Source organism: Pseudonaja textilis, chromosome 3 (assembly GCF_049901715.1).
Source record: "Pseudonaja textilis isolate UNSWEBS1 chromosome 3, rPseTex1.2, whole genome shotgun sequence".
NCBI lineage: Eukaryota > Metazoa > Chordata > Lepidosauria > Squamata > Elapidae > Pseudonaja > Pseudonaja textilis.
In genome coordinates this window covers 106,972,870-106,998,885 of record NC_141992.1, presented here as the reverse complement: position 1 = coordinate 106,998,885, position 26,016 = coordinate 106,972,870, and the positions used below count along the sequence as shown (strand labels likewise).

General features: G+C 42.0%; 1 protein-coding gene across 6 annotated transcripts in view; it reads right to left on the bottom strand.

The window, feature by feature from the left end:
* The window catches only part of PCDH1 (protocadherin 1), a 276,302-nt gene extending 274,414 nt beyond the window's left edge, over positions 1-1,888 (bottom strand). For 2 of the 6 annotated variants that reach the window (XM_026718742.2, XM_087930550.1), the window contains exon 1: positions 1,757-1,888. Coding sequence is in view for 4 of the 6 variants with exons in the window: in XM_026718739.2 (XP_026574524.1) it covers positions 204-327 (124 nt within the window). In the remaining 2 variants the exon portion in view is untranslated. Of the gene's footprint in view, positions 1-203; positions 1,156-1,756 lie in introns of those variants that run through there. The other 4 variants (XM_026718739.2, XM_026718743.2, XM_026718740.2 and 1 more) reach the window with 3 other exon arrangements.
* Positions 1,889-26,016: the final 24,128 nt, after the last annotated feature.

Genomic DNA, 26,016 nt, shown 5'->3' with positions numbered 1-26,016 from the left:
AATGGTGGCCAGCAGAGAAAATTCGCCGCATTCTCCCAGTTCGCCTCTCCTCTCCAGATATCACCTTTAACAGTCGGATTGATTTGTTTCCCAGGAAATCGAGATCAGTTTTGCTTGGAATTTTTCTATCTCAACTATCAGGACTGTGGCGGGTTTATTTTGTTATGGCTCACCAAAACAAATTTTAAAACCTACCCACTCACCCGTTACCAGTATACGACTATGCAGCTCTCCCGCTGAGGGTACGCGTTGAAAAGAGCGGCAGGCGTCAGCTCTTCTGGGTAAATAATTCGCTGTATCGAAACCGGTCTGCCTCTGGATGTTCATATGTGAATGTGTGCGCGCGTGTGCAAAAAAAGCGAAATATGGAGAAGCGCAGCCCTGGGTTTGCAGGCAGTCCCCGCCTCACCCTCCTTTCTCCTTCCTCCCGGCTAACCACCTCCTCTAGCTACCGAGGAAAGGTGGTAAATCGGCTTATTAAATCCTGGACCCAGTCGAAACTATTTGTGGAAACTCCAGGAGCGACCAGAAGCAAAGCGACCTGTACTGCCATCACCGCCTGTGTTGGCCAAGCGGCTGCCAATATTTTATGCCAAATATATCGGGCATATTCACTCTCTGTGTAATTGTTTCCATTTGCAATAAAACTGGCATTACACGGCCAAGTCCCCTTCAATCTCCTTAAAGCCTGATGCTAGTTGGTGGTGGATCAGAAGGAACATAACCAATTGCCTGATAAATCCATAAACGAGGGGAAATGTAGTCTCAAAACGTTTATCTGCATAAAGCAAACCAGATTATCTCTTGAATCTCAACAGCTTATCCTAGAAGTAGCCCCAGTTCCTGGGCGCCATTCTTCATCTCAATCGCTCTGCCCCTCCCTGAATTCGCGGCCATTTACTTGCCTGAAAAATTAGCAGCTCCGTTTTTGCTGGCTTCCCTCATGTTCATCAAAAAGCAACAGGGCCCAGAAATCGGTAGTGCCCACCTTTTGGCATCGGGAAAGTTGATTTGCTGCCAGCTTCTCCTACTGCTATCTAAACCTTGGGGTTGGTGCGCTTGTATCCACAAGCATGGAACTGGGTGACAGGATCAAGAAACCAGTTCCGCTCTTCACACCGTACTTTATCGCGGCGGATGCTCAACACTGCCACTAGGGGCATGCGAGGCCTCCTTCCCAAATTGCTGGTGCGCCTCAGGGGGTGGGGTGGAGTGGAGTGGGAGCGTGAGGCCTGTGTTTCCTTCCACCGAGAAATTCCTATACCCAAATGACTGACGCCAACAATACATAAATAAGTGGCCCTTTTGCCCTGTGGATGGATCTGATTTTACCAGCCTTTGTCCTCAAGTCAAGCCACAGTAATTTCGATGCCTCCCATCTCAACTCGTTCCTGGTTCCGGTGAAACAAACGCCGTGTATTATTGCACCTGCTGGGAAGAGTTGGGGCTGCGCACCTGAAACTGACGTCTCCTTCCTTGTAGCACCAGCTTCAGGATGTTATAGTAAAAGGAGAGGAGCTCGTTTACCCCGCAAAAACAGAAGTAACAGGTTTTTGTGCGTTCACATGGTGAACGTGAGGAGTGCCGGTCGCCATTAAACGAGGAAGCAGTAACTAACAAATCAAATTTTGTATCTTAACCATATCTCATAGGGGAGTATTATTATGGGGACTCGGTTCGTGGTTATTAAATATATGTGTTGGGAAGCGCTACTACCCACGTTCATTTGGACAAGGGATAATTGATTCTTCTGTACCTTTAAGAAGCGAAATGGATTCTATTCCTCTACCAAAAGCAGCACGATAGCATTCTGCCAATTTTCAATGCCAGGCGCTCAGCTTGTTAGATTCAGGTCTGTTGTTACCTACGGTTCTGCCACGTCAGAGAGGCAGGTCATGTGGGCTCTCCGTAGAGCTAGTTCAGACAGAGCAGAAGAGGGTAGGGCTTACCTGTTAATAGGCTGTTGGATTGTTTTCCAAATGAGCAGGGAAGAGGGGGTGGAAATCTCTGAAATGTTGTAGATTGCCTTTAGCTTATGTGAAGATTTTCACCGATTTAGTAAACATACAAACCAAACAGAAATCAGTTACATTTTTTCACATCTCAAAATTGTTTGCTATGAACCCGTTGCATCTCTCTCCTTTTTTTCCTCATGATCCATTTTGTTTGCATTACGCTATGCATCATCTAGACTAGAGGCTGTTTTATTTCCCTGTGGAATGGCTGCCTTTAGGCCTTTCTTACTTTGTAGCAGGGCTTGCAAGGATGTTGGATTTCTCATCAGATTGCCAATTCCCTCCCTTGTTCCTACTCCTTTGAAAGATGGACTTTGAAAGATGGAAAGATTCAGAAGGCTCTTATAGAGTTGACCATTATGCCCTATCTCACAAGATACAACTGTGAGAGGGATCTAGGTCTCCTTATTGATCACCATTTAAATAGCAGATTGTTGCAGCTGCCAAAAAACCCAATGCAGTCCTGAAAAGGACTGGAAACATGTAAAATTGTTTCCACCTTCTACAGGGGAAACAAGTATGGGAAATGGCAACTTCATGTCTATACCGAATAAGGCTCAAATATATTACAAGGTAACATTTGAATAGATGTGCTATATTTCAGCAGTCAACAACTGGTGGGCCACAGCCCATGAGAAAATTTTGGTGAGCCGCAGAAAAATCTCACCCCCAGAGCACCATGTAAATTAAAGGCAATTAATCCAGGCTGCGCAGAAGCACAAGGTTGCGCCACCCACATGGCCCACGGGAACCCTCCCCACCCACTCACTCCTTACTGGGCAAACTTGCCTGCTAAATTGCTATTTTTCCTTTTTCTGACCATCAGGTGTTTTGCTGTGGTGGGAGATTTAGATTAGCTAGGAAACAGGAAATGGTTGGATTTCTTGCTTTCTAGCTAATTTTTAGATCTTCTGCTATGCTTTTAAGCACAGCCAAATCTCCCTTAGGACTGAAGGTTCTATTATTCAGTGCAGACTCATGGCAAGCAAATTTGAGAGACTGAGCTAGCCAATGGCAGATAGATCACTCAATGATTCTGTGAGCAACTCAATCTGCCTGCCTTCTTTGCCTGATTTTGGGTAAAAGTTGCTCTTTTTTTATAAAAAATTCAATATTTACATACATGGTGTGTTGTGAGTTAATTTTGTGAGTTTGCAAGCAAATTTTATGTGACAGACTGAGCTAGCTGATAGCAGATAGATAGATCACTGAATGAATCTGTGCAACTCAATCTGAGCAACTCAATCTGCCTGCCTGCTTTGCCTGATTTTGGGTAAAAGTTGCTCTTTTTTAAATAAAAAAATTAATATTTATATACAAATTAATAATATTTACATACAAGCCATGCCCAGCCAGTCACATGACCACCAAGCCACACCCACAAATTAGGCCACACCCACAGAACTGGTTAGTGGTCCCTGGGATTTAAAATTATGAGTTTGGTGGTCCCTGAGGTCCAAAAGGTTGGCGACCTCTGCTATATTTAACCGAAGCCAGCATAGGTTTCTCACAAATAAAATCCCAGCTACCTTATTTCTGATATGGATTTAGTTTTGTAAGAGATGATACTTGTCTTTAAATACCTGGAAAGCTATTACTTTGAAGATAGACTGTAATTATAGATATTGCTTGCTTAAAGATGCTAATTGGGATGGAAACTCTATTGTAAGCCAAACAGTCATAAATTTAAAAAGTATGCCACTTAGAAAAGCAGGCCTGGCAGTCCCAGTTGCCAGCAATAAGTGAGGACTATGCAGGTCAAGGAAGGACCTCATAAGACTGCAATGTGCAACTTCTAACAAGATGGCTTCCCCATTAATTTTGCTTGTTGGAAGCTGGTAAAGAAGATTGCAATTGTAATCACTTGACTCTGGGACCAGCAATGTCATAATAACAAGCTGAGTTGCTAAATATCTGGTGGCAATTATGTAAGCACAATGACATTATCCAGCACCATTATAAGTTCAAATAATTGCTGAATGTCATTAAATGAGGATCAACTATTTTCTCTGTTACCAGAGTGCAGGATCAGAACCAGTGGTTTAACTTTAAGGGAACAAGGTTCAGGCCAGGCCAAAGTAGAAAATTCTTGACCAGAGGAACTGTCATTCAGTGGAAACACTGCCCCCCACCCCCACCCCGTCCTTTTGTAAATGTCCAATGAGATTCAATCTAGGTATTTTGGTAATAGTCCTAAAGTTTGGTGGGCTTTCACATTCCATTCTCACGCTTCGGTCCTTGGGTCAGACTCTTTCCTGGGCTGGCACCTCTGATTCCTCTCATCCTGTCATCCCCCCCACCCTGGTTCCTTTCGTCCTGTCCTCTCCCCCCTCCCTATATCCTATTACTCCTCCTTTCCCCATTCTATGGCAGGATGGAAGACTTGATACTCTGCCCCTCAGGAATAAAGTGGTTTGTTCTTGAAACAAAAAAAAACAAGGTAAATGTTTAGTGTTTATAAGATTGTCAGTGGGGTTTGTCAGGGTACTTGTGGAATTTGTGGAGGAGTCTTGGGGCTCAAACATGCTGAGCATCAACCCATTCAGTTTCAGAAGGGGAAATCCTTCCATGATATCAAGTATTGTAATTTTCCTCTATGTTATGTGAAACTAAGATCTCTGACTTAAAAGTGTTGTTCTCCCTTGGTAAGGACAGGGGTTGAATGTGATTGTTTCTCAGAGTGTAAGGAGGAAGTGGTTGCTGGTTTCAGCAAGTTACAATGAAACACCAGTGAATGCATCTGAGGACTTTGGGAGTTTCAATTGCACCGTCACTGGGTTGATAATTTTGTCAAGGCCTGATGTATTTTGGGCCAAGTTTCTTTGACGGTTGTCTGCATTGAAGGTATTGGTGGATAAATAAACTTCATAGCCAATCTTTTTTTTTTAAACAAATTTTATTAATTTTTTAAAGACAAACAAAACATAAGACATAAAAGCATAAAACCTCCTTTCAAAAAGTTACTTATAGGTTTTAACAAGGCAAATAAAACATTATTTTATACAACATAAAATAATTTCACATTATCACATTTCCATTTAAGCATATATATATCTTTTCCAAATTTCTTGTTATTTCTCCCTTCACTTTTATTCAATTATATTTCTTTCTATCAAGGTTTTATTAATTCTCAATCAAACATAAACACACAAAATACAAAACATAAAACTTCTTTTTAGAAAGTGGCTTAGCCCTGGGTTACATCTTTTTTTACAGACCAAAATCAAATTCATGCTCACCTTATATACCATTACTTATCTTATTTACCATTCTATATTTTCTATATAACTTCTCCCCTCTTTTCCTTAAATCATTATACTTATATCTTTTGTCCGTTCTTTTCCAATTATCTATTTATCTCTTCTCTTTAACAGAAAATTTCCCCTGTAATCACTGGCTGGAGTATGACGCCTTTCTATCTTTCCCCTTAATTTAACACTTGAAATAATGCATAATTTCCATTCTGATTCTGCTTAATACATTCTACATGTTACATTTTAAAATAAGAAAATGATAAATTTATAATATAGATAAATATATAATTTCCATTCTAATTCTGCTTAATACGTTATTTAAAGCAATGAGAAACAAAAAAACCAATAAATTTATAGTAACATTGAAACAATAGCAAATAATTAAACATTTTACACATTCCCTTTAATGTTTTATTAAATATTAAAATCTATCATTATTAAGCATTTAATATTTTAATATTTTATTAGATCTTATTCCAATTTTCTATTTCAAATACAAGTACTACAATACTATCTTATGTACTTTTGCAGAATCTTTTTTAAATTATACTTTACCCTTTGTCTCTAAAAATAAATCTGCTTTTTACCATCTTGTTTCAAGCCTTTGTGGCTTTCCCCCCCCTTTTCCCTTCCTTTCTTATCCAATCTAGCTTTTTTGCCCCGCATCTCCTAACCTCCGCCTTTTTAGCTTCCCCTGTCTGTTGTATTCCTCTTTTCTGTTGCTTTCTGACATTGTATCAATTTTTCACCTGATTTTTCTCTTTCTTGGTTGTTTTTTTAACTCTTAAATTCTCCATTTTCCTTCCCCTCTTCCTCTTTTCTTCCTTAATTAGTCCATTAAAGATGGCTTCTTCTTCTTCTTCTTCTTCTTCTTCTTCTTCTTCTTCTTCTTCTTCTTCTTCTTCTTCCTCTTCCTCCTCCCTCCCTCCTCCTCCTCCTCCTCCTCCTCCTCCTCCTCCTCCTCCTCCTCCTCCTCCTCTCTCTTCTTCTTCTTCTTCTTCTTCTTCTTCTTCTTCTTCTTCTTCTTCTTCTTCCTCCCAGTCCTCTTGTTGTTGTATTTGTTGATAAGTAGGGATCGCTATTTCTAAAAAATGAAAGACAGCTCCCAAAGAACCATTGCCTTCTTGTTCTTCTTCCTTTATTTTTTTTTAATTTTTCAAATTCCATTTTTAATTCATCCACAGATAATGCCATTATAAAAGCTTTTCCTTCTTCTTCTTCTTCTTTTTTTTAAAATCAACCCAGATGTTTTAAATCTTAGAGTAGTTTCCAAAAGTCCCAAAGTCATCAAGCAATCCAAAAAAACACAAAATGTTTCATCTTCTTCCCTTTACACTTTCTCCTCCTGGGGCAGTATCAGTTACAAAGTCCCAAAATGTATTTTAAAGCCTTATTGCAATTAATTTCTGGTCTTATAATCTTCAAGCGTCTCCTCCAGCAAAGTCTTAGTATAGATTTTTTTTTGTCCTCTCCCTTCCCACTTATAACAAAAAGCTTTTAATTTTTACCTTTTATGTAAAAACAGGTTTTTCAATGTCCGTTTGCTATCTCCGTGAGGAAGGAGAGTGAACTTTCCCTTTCAGCACTTTCGCCGCTTTGACAACCTCCTTTGGAAAAAATATATCATTCAAAAAGTCAGGTTTCCAGGATGTTTGAATATATCTCAGTGTCCAGGTTCAGCCAAAAAACTTTCTCTTTTAAACTCTTCCTCCTGCACAGTCTCAGCCGGTTGCAGATTTCTTTGTGGCAGCCATTGCTGACCGCCGCTCCACCGCCTTCAGAAAAAAGAGTCTAGCCAGCTGGGGAAAGGGGTTGCGATGTCCCCAGACCCCTGCCCAGATCTCCTCTATCTTCCGTTACCCCTCCAGGGTAACGACAACCCCCAAATCCAATTGGATCAGGGGTACTCCAGCGGCGAACGCAGCAGGGACCCACAGAGTCACGGATTCCTGCTGCCGGCAAAGCCTTGCAACCGGAAGTCAACTTCATAGCCAATCTTGAAGTCCACCAGTTTGGACTGCTTCTTATTTGCTTGTTTTTGTAGTTGGTTTTTTTCCTATGCTTCTTCTAACACCTTGTGCTTTGAAAAGTGTGATTCATTCACTTAATGACATGTCTCTGGTGGTTACCTGGGGCAGTTCAGACATGACTATGAGGTCTTGGCCAGAACAGTGTAAAACTGGTGCTGCTATGGACCATGTTATTGTATGTGACTTCTGCAAAGGGGAAAAGGTCCGTTCAATTGTCTTGCTGGTAATTAATGGAACAGCAGAGATACTGCTCCAGAACAGAATTAGTACATTCACAGCCTCCATTTGACTGAGGATGATGTGAGAAGATTAACCCTTGTGTGGTGCCTAGCAAATTTAGAAACTCCTGACAAAATTGAGATGTGAATTAGACTCTGTGGTCAGAAATTATTCTTTCAGGGGCCCTGTGGTGTCTATATATGTGTTGCACAGTTTTTCTAGCACACAGGCTGAGGAATTTGGGGGCATGGTATGAAGTGTACCTGTTTGAAGAAGCATCCAGACAGTATCCATGATATCAATCACTCTGAGACATTATTTCTCCAATTGTTTTATTAGGAACAGATCTGGCATATTAAAAAGCAATTTCCCAAGTGAAAGCTTTTTTGCGCATTACATAGAATCCACCTTCTCTGTTACCTTCTCTCCTCCCACTTCATAAATGACGAGAACCAATTAACTGCAACTGCAAATTCTTAATATAACACACAGAATAACCTTGAATTTTTCAACTCCTCTAACTCTCTAAAAAAAATATGTGGCAGCTGAATTTCAAAGCTGACAGGCATCCCCCCTTGAAAACTCTTCCTCCTAAAAGAAAAGAAAAACACACACATATAGGGGTTAATACATTGTCCTTAACCCCCTCTCCCTCCCCCATGAGGACCTTTTGGTTTGTGGGGAAAATCCTCATGGAATTGGTTAACCAATTGATCAGCATGAACATCCCAACTCTTTACCCAACTAGCATCTGAGAGGGGGTATCCTTTCCATCAGACCAAATATTGCAATCGGCCACGGTGTAATCTAGAATCGAGAATTTTTTGAATCTCATAATGTGTTTCCCCATGTACCGTCAACAGTTTAGGGGGAGCGAGTGGTAGTGGTCTTATCATTGATGTAGTAGCTGGTTTTAGTAAACTACGATGGAACACTGGATGAATTTTTCCCAATAGTCGAGGAAGACGTAATTGGACAGTGACCCGATTGATTATCTTTGAAATTGGGAACGGACCCAAGAATTTTGGACCCAGCTTCTTACTGGGCAGTTTCAACCTAAGATACTTGGTCAACAAATATACTTTGTCCCCTACTTTAAAAGGCGGTTGAAGGGAACTATGTTTATCCACCTGTTTTTTATAAATTTTTGCAGCTTCGTTCAAAGCTTTTTTTGTATCTTCCCACCCTTTCTTTAATGAGTTCATCCATTCTGTCAGGGACGTGGATGAAAGAGGTTGTCTAGGTAACTCTGGCATCGGGACAAAATCCATTCCAGGGTTGATTTGGAATGGAGTCAATCCCGTGCTGCTATGTACTGCATTATTGTAAGCAACCTCTGCAAAAGGTAATAACTCAGCCCAATTTTCTTGTTGATAATTTACATAGCATCTAATGTATTGTTCAATCATGGTGTTAGCCCTCTCCGCTGCTCCATTACAAGCAGGATGGAAAGCTGAGGATAACCCTTGAGAGGAGCCAATGGATTTCAGAAATTCCCTCCAAAATTTTGCAGTAAAGTGTACCCCTCTGTCTGATATTACTCTGCGAGGTACACCATGTAGTCTATAGATATGTTTCAGTAACAGCTTTGCAAGTTTTTTCACAGATGGAAGTCCTTTGCAGGCTATAAAATGGGCCTGTTTAGAGAATAAGTCAATTATAGTCCAAATGACCGTATTCCCTTCACTCTCAGGTAATTCAACAAGAAGTCTATTGCGATTTCTTCCCAAGGTTGGGTTGGTTCAGTAATTTGTTGCAGGAGGCAAGGGGCTTCCCAGTTCTGTGTTTCATCGTGGCACATATTGAACAACTTTTTACACAGTCCTTGACATCAGGTTTCATTTTTGGCCACCAGAACTGTCTTCTTAGTCAATGTAGGGTTTTTAGGAATCTGAAGTAGCCTCCCAGCCGTGAGTTGTGGCTACACTTTAGTACCAGTAGTCTTAGGGTTGTGGGTACATAAAGCTTAGTCCCTTTCCAAGCTAGTCCATCATTAATTGTCAACTCGGTGTGATGGTCCAGGAACCAAGGATCAGTCAATAGGGCCATTTGCAATTCCACAGTCAGCTTATCTTCCAGGCTTTGGGGGTTGTGGTTAGCTTGGGTTCTAGTGGTTACTTGGCCAGCCACTTGAGCGTCTGAAATTAAGGCTTGTACTATTTCCTCTCGGTGGCTGTCAAACTGAGGTTTTCTGCACAGAGCGTCCGCCAGTACATTTTTCCCTCCGGGGATATATTTAATGTTGAAATTGAATCGCTTGAAATATTGGGCCCAGCGGACTTGTTTAGCCAATAATTTCCTAGGGGTCTTTAGAGCCTCAAGGTTCTTATGATCAGTCCATACCTCAAAGGCCTCTGGCACCCCTTCTAGAAAATGCCTCCAAGTCAATAAAGCCCATTGTATGGCAAATTCTTCTTTCTCCAAGACCGCCCACCTTCGCTCTGCGTCTATCAGCTTTTTGGACACATAAACGCAAGGCATCAGTCGGCCTTGAGAGTCTTTTTGCAGCAAAATGGCTGCCACCGCTACATCACTTGCATCAGTTTGGACAATAAAAGGCTTAGCTGTGTCTGGGTGTTGGAGGATGGTCTGCAAAGAGGCATTTTAATGTCTCAAAAGCTTTCTCACAATCCATAGTCCAAGCCAGGGGTTGACTCGGCTTTGGTTTGGTGGGTGATGGGCCCGTTTTTAATAGCTCTGTCAACAGGAGGGCAACTTCAACGAAGGACGGAATGAATTGTCTATAGAAGTTGGCAAACCCCAAGAAACTTTGAAGTTGTTTTTGGATTCTGGGGGGTTGCCAGTCCAGCACTGCTTTCACCTTTCCAGGGTCCATTTCAATCCCCAGGTTGGATATTCGGTAGCCTAGGTAGTCTAGCGACTCTTTGTGGAATTCACATTTTGAGAGTTTCACGTATAATTTGTCAGCTAGAAGTTTTTCTAGAACCTGTCGGACCAATTGAACATGTTCTTCCATGGTTTCACTGAAGATAATGATGTCACCAGGTACACGAGGACCCCCCAGTAAAGGCGCAGCTGTAGCACCTCATTGATGAGCTGCATAAACACTGCAGGAACCCCTTGAAGTCCGAAAGGCATGACTTTGAATTGGAAGCTACCCAAAGGGCAGTTAAAAGCTGTTTTCCACTCATCTCCCTCTTTGATGTGGACCCAGTAGTAAGCTTCCCTGAGATCTAGCTTGGTGAGTACTTTGCCCTTCGACAGGTGGTTGAATAAGTTCTTCATAAGAGGGAGAGGATACATGTTTTTGATGCATACTGCATTCATGCCTCTAAGGTCAACACACAACTCAAGCCGCCATCTTTCTTCTTGAACAACACAGGGGCAGCTAATCTTGATTTGGCAAGCTCAATAAAACCTCGTTCCAAATTGCTGTTGATGTATTTCCTTAATTCAGCCATTTCAGCAGGTGTCATGGAATACATCTTTGGTTTTGGTAATTTCACCCCAGGCTCTAATTCTATGGTGCAATTAGTGGCTCGATGGGGAGGTAAAACATTACACTCTTCTTCATTGAATAGTTTAGCCAAATCTTGGAGGCCACTATGAAGCATATGAGTTCGCGATGGGGCCCTAATTCCATCTTGATTAATTCTGTCAATTGAGCAGCTACCCCTCCGCCCAATTAAGGTTCCATCCACTTGCTCAAATCTGATTGGGTGTTTTAGCGGGTTAGTCTTTATGCCCAATTGTTCAACGATGGGAGTCTGATAAGACATCTGGAGCACCCAGTATCAATGACAGCTTCTAACTCCCCAGCCTCCCCTGTGTTTGGTGCCACTAACTTAACCTTGACTGTAAAAGGTATGATGGGATCACTCACCATTGGGTCGTCTTTTGGGGATGTGGTGTCGGTCTGGTGGTCTGTTGCTCCCATCTGCGCAGAGGGGGCTTTCCCAGCTGCGTTTGGCAAACCGGTCCCTGCCCGGAGGTCTTCCTTGATTCTTCCGACCTCTAACAGCTGTATTAGGCTTCGACTGCAGAGCTTGTGGCACAGGAGCAGGGGCTAGACAGTCTGCTGCCCTATGACTGGCTTGGCCACATCGGTAACATTTCAACACTCTGATGGGTCGGGTACGAGCAGGTTCGGCTGGTCCAATCGGTGGTCTCCTCACCACAATTCTCTTAGTTGGGGCTGCTGGAAGGGATTTCCTGTGTGGGTTGATGCTGCAATCTAAGCTGAAGGAGGCAGTATACCACAACTGTAAGGTCTCTGGGGTTCCCCTAATTTCACAGGCCTTCTTTACTTCTGGATCAATGGATTTTTAAAAATAGTGTAAAGTCATTCTTTCAGGCCAATCCATGAGGTGGCTTGTGACCCTTCTAAAGTCCCAAATAAATTCTGACAATGATCACTTGCCTTGCCTCATTTCATTAACTTCTCTTCATTCTCTGCTACCCTGTCTGGATTTTCAACTCTGAGTCTTAATAATTGAATAAATCCATTTACATTGTGTAATTCGGGGGCTTGTTCATTGTGTAGTTGGGCCACCCAGTCAGAAGCATCCCCTTCATTCATCCCATTTGTTATGGCCGTAACCAAATCGCGCTCTGTGGCATATTGATCTCCAAATTTTCCATATGGGATCGGATTCAAGTGAGGAAGTAGTTGAAATATCCATGGCTGCCATCAAACACAGCCTCAAAGGGTATTTGGTCCAGCCTGGGTCATGGTTGTGGAGGTGGCACATGCCAGGCTCCTGCAGGTAGTACTGGAATGGAAGAAACAGGCCAAGTGGCATACGTAGTCTGGGTAGGCCCCCTGAATCCTGGCTGGGTAGTGCCTCTCTGGAATAGGGGTCCCTGGGGCCTTGCTTCTGGTTGGGGCTGCAATTGTGGTTGCCATGAGGAAGATGGGTGTGGCCTGGTTCCCTGGTCGGGTGGAGGGGGTGTGGCTGCTGTCTGCTGTCTGGGCAACCCCTCTTTAGACCAGGGCTGTGTTGGTGCTGGCTGCCATTGGCACTGAATCCACTCCTGGCCTGGATAAAATCCCCACCCTGGAGGGATACTCTCTGCAGGGGGCAAAGTTCCTTCTGGGAAATGAGAGGATTGCCTCTGAGGCTGCAACATACCTCTGTTAGTTGATGCTTCTTTCTGGCTTCCTCCAACTGGCATCTGTATAGTTTCCTCGTTCCTCACGATATTTGGGTAAGTGAATATGGGTGGTCTCAAGCTTCCACCCATCCAAACAGACTGTGAGACCAAATCTGTCATCTTTAAATTCTGGAACTGTTGATATAAATCTGCCCTTGATAGACTTTCAGGAATAATCTGGGGGTTGTCTTCTTGAGAGAAATCTGACCCCAATTGTCTCTCTTCCCTCCAATCCGACAAAATGGCCATATGCCTGGGGCTAGAGAAAGATTTCTCTTCAGAGAGCTGGGTTACCTCTGGGTTATAACAACTTCTTGAGTTGAAACGCTTCAGTATAGCTCCCAAATCTCTTTCTCCTACTGCAATCCTGAAAGCATCCATCATCTCCTTCAAACAGGGGCTGGCAGGTTCAATTAATGCTCCGGAGGGAGGGCCCCCACACGCTCCCCCTGCACTTTGGCTGATTGCTGTTCTTTGTCCATTTCTGGGAAAAGAACTCCAGGGCATCAGCCAAGCCCATTCAAAAAATAAAAGTTAGACTTGGGAAATAAGTGTCAAGCATCCAGACAGTATCCATGATATCAATCACTCTGAGATGTTATCTCTCCAATTGATTTATTAGGAACAGATCTGGCACATTAAAAAGCAATTTCCCAAGTGAAAGCTTCTTCGTGTGTTAGACAAAATCCACCTTCTCTCCTCCCACTTCTACACTTCATAAATCACGAGAGCCAATTAATGAGAGCTGCAGATTCTTAATATGACACACAGAATAACCTTGAATTTTTCAATTTTTCAACTCCTCTAACTCTCTAAAAAAAATAAGTGCAAGCTGATTTTCAAAGCTGTGAGGTTGGTGATGACCCAAATCACAATATTTCTTGAACTTTCTGGCAACTCAACTATAAGGTCCATGGAGATTTTTTCCATTGTGCTTTGGGGTTGGCCACTGGTTGTAAAAGCTCGGGAGGTTTCCCTTGTCCATCCTTTTACAAAGAAACAGTTGGGGAAGCTATTGACATAGAGTTTGATATCTCTCTGTAGGGAAGGCAACCAAAACTGGTGCTTTATTAAGTGGAGATTTTTCACAAAGATGAAATGTCCTGCCATCTTTGCATCCTGGCTCCTTTGCAGGATGAGGGTATATTGACTCTCAAGCACATAGATTTTAGTGCCAACCCATGCTAGCCCATTCCACACAGTGCAATCCTCTTGGTGGGCTTTAAACTATTCATCTTTAGTCAATTAGTTTCTTAGTGCCACCATTAGGTCATCAGTCACTTGTGAAGTAGATCTTTTCTGAGCATAGGTGATGGTGGGGGCTACTAATTGATTAGAGGACATAATTGGGCTGATGACTTCTCTTTTTGAGCTACTGTATGGCAGAAACATGAGAGGACATCAGAAAATTTATTCTCCCAGGAAATTATTTCAGCGGGAAATTAAATCAATTGAAGTATTGGCCCAAGGCCCTTGTTTTGGGGACAGCTTTCTGGGGGTTGTCAATGCCGCTAGATTCTTATGATCTGGTCGTACTTTGAAAGGGGCTTTGATGCCTTCTAGGAAATGTCTTTGGGTAAAAAGGGCCATCTCACTCGCTTCTTTTTCTCAGACTGCCCACCTGCACTCTGCCTTGGTTAGTTTTTGTTGTCGTTCACCGACAGCAATCAGGACGATGTTCCTGAGAAGCCTGTGCTGGGTGTGAGTGAGAGCAGGGTGATTCATGGAAGAGCAGCACAGGCGACTCGGGAATAAGAATGCTAATTAATGGCTCCTCCCTCTAGGGAATATAAGCCTGGTTTCAAATGGCTTTTGCTTTTGCAAAAGTTCAAAGGAGTTAGTGTGATGATTACAGACTCTGATTTACTGGACTAAGTGGCTGCAAGCCATCTGTTATCTACAAAGAAGGTTATTTGTGGAATAAAGCTGTGAACGTTTCAGTTTTGGAATTTATCTGTGTTTGCTTTTGGAAACTTCGGCTGGATCAGAACAGTTTTTTAGAAGTGTAAGCACATGACTGTAGTGCCCCATGGGCATTTTTTTGAAGTAGGATAGCCCTGACTGTCGCATCGCTGGCATCGATCTAAATAACAAATGGGACATTTGGGTCCACATGTTTGAAATGTTTCGGTGACAAATAAAAATTTTAACTTTTTAAAGACACTTGGCACATCATGTTCCACTTAAGGGGCTGGCTGGATTTGGGTTTCCCCTCTCCTTTCATTTTCAGGAGGTTAGTGATGGGGAACATTATTTGGGCAAAGGACGGAATGAATTGCCAATAGAAATTGGCAAACCCACATCCTCACAAGTCCACCACGTATGGTAGTATGAACCAGGTTTCTGATGACATTTCCAACATTTTTCCGATTTGTTCTTGAACATTCTTGCTATCCTTGTCGGGGGAAAATGCCACCTGTAAAACATCTTATACAAGTTTTCTTTATAAGCTGTGGACATTGTCATTTTATAGTTTTGCAACCATAATTTCTGCCATTTCTCTAAATCAATCCCATATCCAAAATTCCTCCCCCAAGCAATCATAGTTTCTTTAACTTGTTCTTCCTCTAGCTTAATTTCCAATAAGTAACCATATAGCTTTTTAATCACCTTTTCATCAGTACCCATCAAAATCTTATCTAAATCAGTCTGTTTATCATAAAATCCCTCTGTTTTGGAATCCTCATCATACCTTGAGTGTATTTGCACATATGAAAACCAATTCATCTGTATACCTTGTTCCTCTAAGTTTTGTATCAATTTAAGTTCACCCTTTTCATCTAGTAATTCCCCATATCTAACTGTTTGTTCCTTTTTATAAATTATAGGATAAGAAAACGCTTCTATCGTCGATAACCAAACTGGAATTTTCAAATAACATTGTTTTTTTATCTTCTCCCAGTTTAACCACAAAGACTCCCGTATATAATGTCTTCTAAAATAACCCTGTGTTTTGGTTCCCTTATACCATAGAAAAGCATGCCAACCCAACAACAAATCATGACCTTCTAGTGTCAACAATCTAGTCTTCCTTAATGTTATCCATTCTTTAACCCACATCAAATTTGCAGCTTGATAGTACAACTCCCAATTAGGCAGGCCAAACCCTCCTCTAGTTCTAGCATCCTGTAAGAGCTTTAGCTTTATCCTTGCTTTCTTGCCTTGCCATATATACTTCAACACAATTTTATTTAAGTCCTCAAAATAGTCTTTTCCAAGCCTAATTGGTATTGTTTGAAACAAAAATAAAATTCTGGGTAGAATATTCATCTTAATTGTTGAAATCCTCCCTATTAGTCAATTTTGTCTTTGTGGAACTCGCATTTGAAAAGTTTTGTGTACAGCTGAGCAGTGCAGAGTTTTTCCAGCATTGCCCTGACCAATTTCACACATTCTTCCAGTCTTAGTATAGATAAGAATGCCATCTAAATAGACTAAAATCCCTTTAAATAGATGCTAATGTAGAACCTCATTAATTAATTGCATAAAAACCATTGGTGTTCCTTGTAGCCCAAAGGGCAGAACTCAAAATTGGAAGCATTCCAACAAGCAATTGAATGTGGTTTTATATTCATCCCCTTCTTTAATGCCTATACTGGAATATGCTTTCCTTAGGTCCAGTTTGGTGAAAATTTTCCCTATGGCCAGGTGGGCCTGCATGTTTTTCATTCATGGCAAGAGAGAGACATTCTCAATGCAGATTGCATTTAGCCTGTACTAATCCATGGATAGATGAAGGAATCTATTCTTTCCCCCTGAAAGAGTACAGGTGTTCCCATATGTGATTTCAGTGGCTGAATGAAACCTAGGCTAGGTTTTTGTCTGTGAAGGATCAGAGCTCTTCTAATTCCCTTGGGGGGGGGTGGTCATAGAATATAGCTTGGGCTTGGGCAGCTTTGCTCCCAGTAAAATTTCTATGGAGCAGTCTGTGGAGTGGTGAGGGTAGCAGGTCTGAACCCCATTCATTGAAAACCTCTTGCAAATCCTGATACATTTTGGGGATCAGAGAGACTATTTCCTTTTGTTCGTATGCTGCTACCTTGTATACCTTCCTTTTGTTCGTATGCTGCTACCCTGTATACTGCACTTCCACCTTTCACTTTCTTAATTGGCAGCATGTAGCTAGGTTAATCTGCAGGCCAGGCTCCAGAACTCTTGGCCATATGTGGCAACATGTTGCCTCCCTTATATGATGGTCTTGAGTTGGATTCTGGCTTTTCTCTCTGTGAGCAGGTCTTCAGACTACTTTTTCAGGGCAGCCATGAATCTGTCAAAGTTACTCAGCTCCTCAGCATCATCATTTTGGAGAGCCACCATCCACTCAGCTGCTTCCCACTCCAGGGCCATGGCGATGCTTTGCACCCTGGCTGGGTCATTTGGCAGGCCAGTCTCATATTCCTGCATGTAGTTCCACATGTGAGCAAGGAAGAATGCCAGTTAAATTTCATCCCCAGTGCTGGTGGTATGCAATATCTTCTCTGGGGAGGGGAGCCCATTCTTAACTGGCAGCACATAGGTGATGCCAGCTTCTCTTTTAACCATTCCCCACTTGCTTTTACCTTATTTTTAGTATCTGCTTTCCCCAATTTACAGAAGGATTCTATTTTAGAATCCAGGCTAAGCCTAACACCATGGGTCTGTTCGTGCCTGGTGCCACAATGAAACTAAGTGTCTTTTTGTGGGACCCCATTTTCATTTCTACTGGTTCAGTGACAAATGTCATTTGGCCTCCCTGTAACCAAGCCATCCAGTTGGCAGAAAGCCACAGGGACCTTTAATTCCCTGAGTCATATCCCTAGTCTCACCACTTTGCTAGGGCTGATCAGGCACCCAGTAGAGCCTAAGTCCAACAGAGTGATCCAGCTCTCCCTGTGCCCCAATGAGGGCACCTCTAACTCTATTGGTATTGTCACCAAAATCATGGGGTGACTTACTAGGCAATCATTGTCCGTTCTGCTGTTGCTCTCTGTCCCAGTGTTTTGGAGTTTAATCTGAATTCCCTTACCATCGCCAAGCAGTGTGATAGGACCTTTGCCCCCTCACTCTGCTGTCTTGAATGCTGGTTGAGGGTCTCTGCAATTGGCAGCATGATGCCCTTCTTTGCCACAATAGAAGCAGTTGGTAGGCTAACAGTATGGTCTCTAATCCCTTTTTCCAGGTTTTGGGTTTTCTTTCTTTTCTGGGGTGATTGGTACCAGATGGTGAATCCATAGTCCAGGTCAATCTCCACTTTGTTGACTAGAACATACCCTCCTTTAGAGGGTTTGCGGTGCACCTTGGGACAAGCAGGTATAAAAGATTTCACTGTTTAGCCTACCCTGGAAACTTTCAATCAGCATGTCTTGGGGCCAGTCAGTTAATCTGCAGACAAAGCTCTGGAATTCTTGAACATGTGTGTTGTGGTTCGCCACAGCCGGTCCAGACAGCAGAAGAATTGGACAGTGAGAATGAAAGGGAACCAGTCAGGGAGTCTGGTGAGGACTTGGATGAGGGACCTGCATCTGATGCAGGGATGGGGCCAGGACCATCTGCGAGTGGAGTGCTGCCTTTGGAGCCTTCAGAGTCTGGCAGCAGCAAAGCAGAGGACCCCGGAGAACCTGTTCCCAGTGCACATGTACGCAGAGCTGTTAGAAGGCAAGAGCAGCTGAAGCAGAAGGGGCGACTCAGGAGTAATGCTGGGAAGTGATTGCCCCTCTCATCAGGGATAAAAGTCAGTCTTCAATGACAAAGAGCTTTGCAGGAAACAAAGCAGTTCAGTAATTTCTGAGTCCTTCATGAAGTCCTTCATGTACTCTGATCAGTTTTTTTCTGGGGTTTTGGGTTGGTATTAGCCTTAATTGGACTTCTGTTTCTTGGCAGCATTCTACAGCACTGAAAAGTGTGCTCTTATCTGGAGGAACTGTATCTAATGAGTTTTGGCTGGGAGTGCAAGTAATTCCCAGCGTCACATTAAAAAAGGTTTTACTTTTAAATTCAGTTTGTGTTTTATTAAGTTTGACAAATCATGGGTCAGAACAATATATGGCAACACATCGCCTTTCCTGTTTGATGGTCTCGATTCAGGTTCTGGCATTTCTGTCTGCAAGCAGGTGTTCAAACCATTTTCTCAGAGCAGCCATGAATCTGTCAAAATTTCTCAACTCCATAGCATCATTGTCATGGAGGGCAACCATCCATTCAGCTGCTCCCCCCTCCAGGGCCGTGGTGATGCTTCATACCCTGACTGGATCATTTGGTAGGTTGGTCCCATATTCCTGCATATAGTTCCATACTTGGGTAAGGAAGAATACCAGTTAAATTTCACCCCCAGTATTGGCAGTATGGAGGGGCAGTCCATGCAGGAGGGGGTTGCTGGACTGATTCAGTCACCACTGGCTGCCATGCCAGAACCTTGGAGGTATCAGCCAGACTTGCGGTGGGTATTGGGTGTCACTTCAGTCAGTTCAGCTGGCAATGGTGATGGCAACCCTCGGGCATCTCAGGCTTTGAGCTTGTCAAAGGTGTTTCTCAAGAAATTGATAGCCTGACTGAGGATGGCTTTTCCAGAGGGTATGTCCTCCCAATCCTCCATCTTCCCAATCTCTACAGACTACCAGGGCTTTTGTCAGTCTTCTATGACCTCTGCTCCTTCCCCGAGTTCAAGGTAGCCCCCACTGCTTTCTTTTGCTTGAAGTGGCTTCTTCCCAGGTCTCCATCTCCTCCTGCACCTTCTGTGGTTAGATATTCTGTGCACGGTTCCCACAGTAGACAAAAGTCTCCATGTGGATAGTTATTGCAGATCTGGCTTAATGTCAGGCCTGCCCCAGTTTGGAGTTCAGAAAAGAAAGACCCTTGACTCAATTTGTAGTGAGAGGTATAATTTTTACTGAAGTCAAGTGCTCACTGTGTTAAAAAGCCAGATCTGAATATCCCCATGTAAACCCAGTGCTTTTCTCTTTTCCTGGGTGCTCCCCCACCCTGGTCCTTTTTGTAAATGTCCAGTTGGGTTCAATCTAGATGTTTTGGTAACAGTCCTAAAGTTTTGTGCCTCTTTGGTGGGCATTTGTATTCTGTTCTCATGCTTGGGTTCTCGGATCTGCCAAACTCTGTTCTGGGCTGGCACTTCTGGTTCCTCTCATCATGTCATCTCCATCCTCCCTATATCCCCTTACTCCTCCTTCCCCTCTTTTATACTAGGATGACATCGAAGTGAAGCAGGGCTGAAGTGATGCAATTGTTCAAACAGAGATGTGTCCATCTTTTTGTAATGCTTTAATTTGGATTGCTGCACTAAGTATGATAGCCTAAATTGGTGGTCTTCAACTTTTTGGACACCAGGGACCAGTCCTGTGAAGAAAGGTTTTTCTGTGGACTGGAGTGGGTGTGGTTTTGTGTGTTGCCTGCATCTTGAGGATGGGGCTTCGTTTGTTTGTGCGGACCAGTTGCTGTCATGTCGCAGACTGGTGCTGGTCCACGGACCAGGGGTTGGGGACCCCTGGTTTAAATGACCCCTTTAAATTCATGAATTAGGGGGAGGGCAGAGCTGACATCATGGCAATATGACGCATCCCCATGGGGCTCCATGAGATCGTGCCAAAATTCGAATTGCAAGGAGGTTCTGATGGACCTAAATCACCTCAGAGGAGTAATGAAGTAAGAGAGTGCACTCCATTGATCTCAGGAAGCCTGAAAACTTCCTGATAGATCCAGAGAAGGCTCTCAATCCAGCAGGAAGAAAAAGACAGTCATTGCATGCCTGATTGAAGCCATGACATCTGACTGATGAAGAAAGCTCGAAAGATTGAGGAACAGTGTGAACGATCTGGATGAGAGATTTCTATCTCTCTATATTTAGGAATGATCCCCCTGGAAATTAGCCTGGGTGAGAGTGGGATTCAAAAAAGAGGATTTATTTTTCTTCCACCTCCCAAGAAAAGCAGTGAGCAAGCTGGAGAGCCATTTTTAAAACTGGAAAGAAGAAAAGAGAATTTTTTTAAAAGAGTGAAATAACTTTAAAACTAGGAAGCTGGACTGAGGACCTCAAACATAACATTATCTAATTTGGAAAGCTTTGGGGATTCTAAAATTTGGACTTAAAGAACTATTTTTCTTTTGGAAAACCTGTATTGGATAATACAATATAAAATAAAAGGGAGAGGGGGCAAAGCAGCAAGAATGGTGTGCTTTCACAGGGTTCTGTGTTAAGCTTATGTATTCTACCTGACAGGAGATCCAATTGAACTCAATTGAACCGAAGCCACCTTGGAGAGGTGGCAGAGGCAGAGGGGGAAGTTTTGCTGATCACAATAAGTCTGTAAACTCACTGTTCAATCCCAGAAAACCTCTCATCCTGAAGGGGGAAAAGATGGCCATCAAGCTGGCTGGGCCAAGGCTGTGACAACTCTGAGGAAAGAGCAAAAAAGGAGATGAGCGGAAAACAGCATGTGCAATCTGGGTGAGCTACTCTTAATTTCCAACTCCTGGTTGAGGAATTTACCCCAGAAATTAACACCTTTCTGAGAACAAGATTCTAAAAGAGAGGAGATGGTTCACTTCTCTGGAATGGCAGAGACCAAGCACAGGAGCTGCTGACAGACCTGCTGACAGACCAGAGCAAAAGAGAAGAAAGGATTTGATAAAAATAGATACTTAACAGATTGGAGTTCCAGGTGGTTTGCTTGTGGACAGCTTGTTAGTTTTTTGGATACTTAAGATACTTTCTGATACTTAGTATATTTTGTAACTCAAAAGAACTTTGCAGAAACTATCTTTGAAGTGGATTTGGGTGAAAGTGGAGGAAGAGAATAAGGACCAGAGGTGGTATTCAACCAGTTTACACCTACTCGGGTGAACCGGTAGGAATTATTTGGCATGGGTCTCCAAACTGGTGGCGACCCCTAGCTGGCCATGCCCCCAACCCAGTTGCACTCACTTGCGATCGCTCTCCTAGTTTTCCATTCCCCATGTCCTCTTTCTCCTCGGGGGAAAGGAAAAAAGCCATGGACGCTGCAAGTATCACTTTCCCCATGTGAGTAAAGTACCTGGAGTGAGAAAGAGTGTGGTCTGACAGAGGGAGTGGGGGTGAATTGAGCCTTGGAGCACTTTTGCAACGTAAAAGAAATGCATTTTGGAAGCAGGTCCTTTAAAAACTTCTCCAAGGATTCCCCTTGGACACTGCAAGTATCGCTTTCCCTGTGTGAGTTAAAGTGTCTGGAGTGAGGAGGAGTGCGGCCTGACAGAGGGGGTGGGGAAATCCACCCCAGCCTTGGAGAAATTTAAAGGACCTGTTTCCAAAATGCTTGTCTGTTAAGTGCTGTGTGTGTGTGTGTATGAGGGAGAGAAAGAAAGAAAGAAAGAAAGAAAGAAAGAAAGAAAGAAAGAAAGAAAGAAAGAAAGAAAGAAAGAAAGAAAGAAAGAAAGAAAGAAAGAAAGAAAGAAAGAAAGAAAGAAAGAAAGAAAGAAAGAAAGAAAGAGGAGAGAGAGAGAAAGAAAGAAAGAAAGAAAGAAAGAAAGAAAGAAAGAAAGAAAGAAAGAAAGAAGAAGGGAGAGAGAGAAAGAAAAAAATAGAAGAGAGAGAGAGAGATAAAACTGCTATTATTTTTAATTGTTCCATTATTTATCATGTGTTAATATTTTACACTGTCCCTACACCTAGAGTGATTTTTCTGCCTTTCTTTTGCCCAGGGCTACCACATACTTTTCAGGGTTTGCATGCATTCAATGTCAATAGTCCAGAGCATAAAATACACATGTGTTTAACAAGAGTTGAAAGGGACCTTGGAGGTCTTCTAGTCCAATCCCCAGCTCAGGCAGGAAAATGGAGGATGCCAAACTCTGAGTAGAAATCCTGGGAAAGGTGTCAGAATAATACTTAGAAGGGAACTTGGGGTGAACCCTATACCATTTCAGAGAAATGGCTGTTCAGTCTTTTCTTAAAAACTTCCAGCAATTGAGCACCCAGAATTTCTGGAGACAGGCAGTTCCACTGGTTAATTGTTCTCACTGTCAAGAAGTTTCTCCTTAGTTTTAGGTTGCTTCTCTCTGTTCAGTTTCCATCCATTGCTTCTTGTTTGCATTCTGCTTCTTTGGAAAATACTTTGTCCCCTTTCTTTGTGGCAGCCTCTTAAAAGCCTGTTGCCTATCACACTCTTGAGTAAAGCATGTGAGCCATTTCATCCTTTCAGTGGTCCATGAAAGTACATCTATAGTATGCAGATAATAAAGTCAAAAAAGCTGAACAACATTTTTACAGAACTATAGATAAGTTGAGGCTGGGTGACAAGGAATGGCTGGGAGGGGAGGGGCCAGGTGAAGCAGCCCTTGAGTGACATTGAGTTGGCCACACCCACCCAGTCACTTGACCACTAAGCCACACCCACCAGTCACATGACCACCAAGTCACGCCCACCAAATAAGCCACGCCCACATAACCAGTAGTAAAAAAAATTGAATTCTGCCACTGATAAGGACACCATCTGCTGGTGCAACTGCTCAAGCACAGGGAGAAGATTTTGAATAGTCTGATGCTTGGGTTCCTTGGAACTGAACTATGCTGAAAAAACTAATTGGTTGCTGCCCTGTGGAATTAACATTTCCAAACTGCTTTCATTGGATACTTAGAAACAGACAGGGAAAACATAGAAACCTGTCCCTGAGACCATTTGACTCCTTGTGGATTATAAATATGTTGGACTGAGTGAAATGTGGAATTAACCTGAAGTTAATTGGAGACTTTTTAAACTGCTGAACTGAGGAGACATGTAACTACTGTTTTTTTCCCTCTTTTTTCCTTGTTGTTGGTTTTTTTGGTGTGTGTGTGTGGGTCTTGTGGATTACAAATATCATTTTCTATAAGAAAAATAAATAATTTAAGAGGGAGATTGAAGAGACTATTTGGACATTTTAGATATAATCTATGTGAAATTTGCAGTTAAAACTGAAGCTAAAAGATAGTGAAATTGGTTGAGGATTGAAAGGGAGGGAAAAATTGTGGGGGACAGAGCATTGTTAGTAAAAAGGGCACAAAGAAGGAATGAAGAATTTGGGAGAAATTTGAAGAGTGGTGGGGCACTTTATGCAAAGTTGCTGATATATGGATAAAATTTAAAATGTCAAACTCAAATCTATAGATTGGGGGGGAAAACTGGATCAGCTCCATCATCTGCCCCTTCATCTGCCCCATCACCAGCAACATCAAGCCCTTCAAGTCAAAGGTCAATAGATTATTTCAGCAAGAAAAAATGAATACAATTAAAAAAACAGGTGTAAACATTGTTCCAATCATTACAAGAAGTCATGCTGAAATACCAAGAATCATACTGAAATAAGGACTGAGTTGGGTGAGATGAGAACTGAGATGGGAGAAATCAAGGGGAAAATGCAAAGTATGGATGAAAAACTGGGATTTTTCAACAAATGTTAGCCAAACATGAAGAAAAAATTAAAATAATTGAAGGAAAATCAGAACAAGCAGAAAAACAGAGGAAATGAATCAGAGACTAACACAGGCCAACAAAGAACTTGAAGGAATGGCAATTCATTTGCAAATGGAAAAGGCTGAGCACTTCTTGAGGTTTTAGAATATTAAGGAAGGGAAAGAAGAAAACATAGTTCAGTTCATGGTAGACCTCTTGGCTTAAACATTGCAAATAACAACACAAATGAGGGCAAAGATTGATGAAGTGTTCAGAATCCACACTAGCTATGCCAAAAAGAACAAATCCCCAAAGGAGGAACATGTAAGATTTATGGGGGGCGGGGGGGGAAGCAAGAACAGAAATTATTTAAAAAATAAAAGAGGAAACCCTGAAATACAAAGAGAGATTGTGGAGCTAAAACAAGTACCCAGAAGAGCTAGAGATCTGCAGAAGCAGTATCTATTTCTGACGGGACAGTTGATTAAATACAAAGTAAATTTTAGATGGTTGATACCAGAGGGAATCTTGGTTACCTGGAATGATAGAAGACATGGATTGGACTCCCTAGATAGTGCATATGAATTCTACAACTATTACTTTGCACCACAGAAGCAAACAGACAAGAAGAGAGGAAGTAGAAAATAGAGGACAAGAGAAGTCAATGACAGATGAAACTACGACTAAGCAACAAGAAGGAAGTGAAGTTGAACAAAAGAGATGATTAGAACAAGAAGGAATAAGAACAAAGGAGCAGAGAGAAACAAGAACAGCAAAACCCACTTACAAGTGACACAATGAAAGAAGAAACAAATTTACTATCAATCAACATTAACGGTCTAAGCTCTCCTATGAAAAGAAGGCTTTTTACAAAACTGCAAAAAATGGACTTAGATCAGAGGTGGTATTCAGCAGGTTCTGACCAGTTCTGGAGAACTGGTAGCGGAAATTTTGAGTAGTTCAGAGAACCGTCAAATACCAACTCTGACTAGAGATTTTACAGTATCCTTACCCTGCCATGCCCACCAAGCCACTCCCACAGAACCGTTAGTAAAAAAAAATTGAATCCCACCACTGACTTAGATATAATTTGTTTACAAGAAGTATATATTAAAAGATAATACAATAAACTCTTAGAGTACCCCAAAATGGGGAAACTATACTTCTCATTGACACAACAACAGAAAAGGATGGTGGTGGTCTTACACATCAAAGAAACAATAAAAACCAAATCTATATACACAGACAAAGAGGGGAAAATATTAATGGCAGAAGTAATAATAAATCACAAACTGGTACTTTTGACAGTAATTTATGCACTAAACAACAAACAAGATTTTCATGGGAAACTCCAGGAGTAAATCGCAGAATTGGACTATGAAAACATTTGCTGAATAGAAGATTTTAATGCAATCACAGATGTAAAGCTAGATTACAGAAGCAGTAAAATAAATAAAAAAGCAAAGAAATTTTTACCAAATTTTTTTTTAAACTGTGGAGGAAATGAACATCCAAGACATATGGAGAGAAAGAAACCCGGAGTAAAGTCAACATACATACTACTCGAATAGTCACCAAACCTGGTCAAGTATAGACATGGCATGGATGACACCAGAATTAAGCACCAACATAAAAGAAATAAAAATAGAACCAAATATATGGGCAGACCACAACTCAGACAGGATTAAATGGAAAGGATACAAGAAAAATGTGAGATGGATGTTTCATCAATCCATATTAAAAGACAAGGAATTCATACAAACAACAGAAAAATAAATGACATTCTTCTTCAAAGAAAATAAAAAGGAAGAGACCTCACTATAAAATGTATGGGACACAGTGAAGGCATACCTCTGAGGGCCAGCTGTTTTGTGTACAGGAAGGAAAAATAAACAAAAGAAATAACAGCAAAAAACATTGGAGAGAGAATACAGCAGATTGGAACTGGAATTACAGGAAAAACCACAAGAAAACAAATTCAAAAATCTAA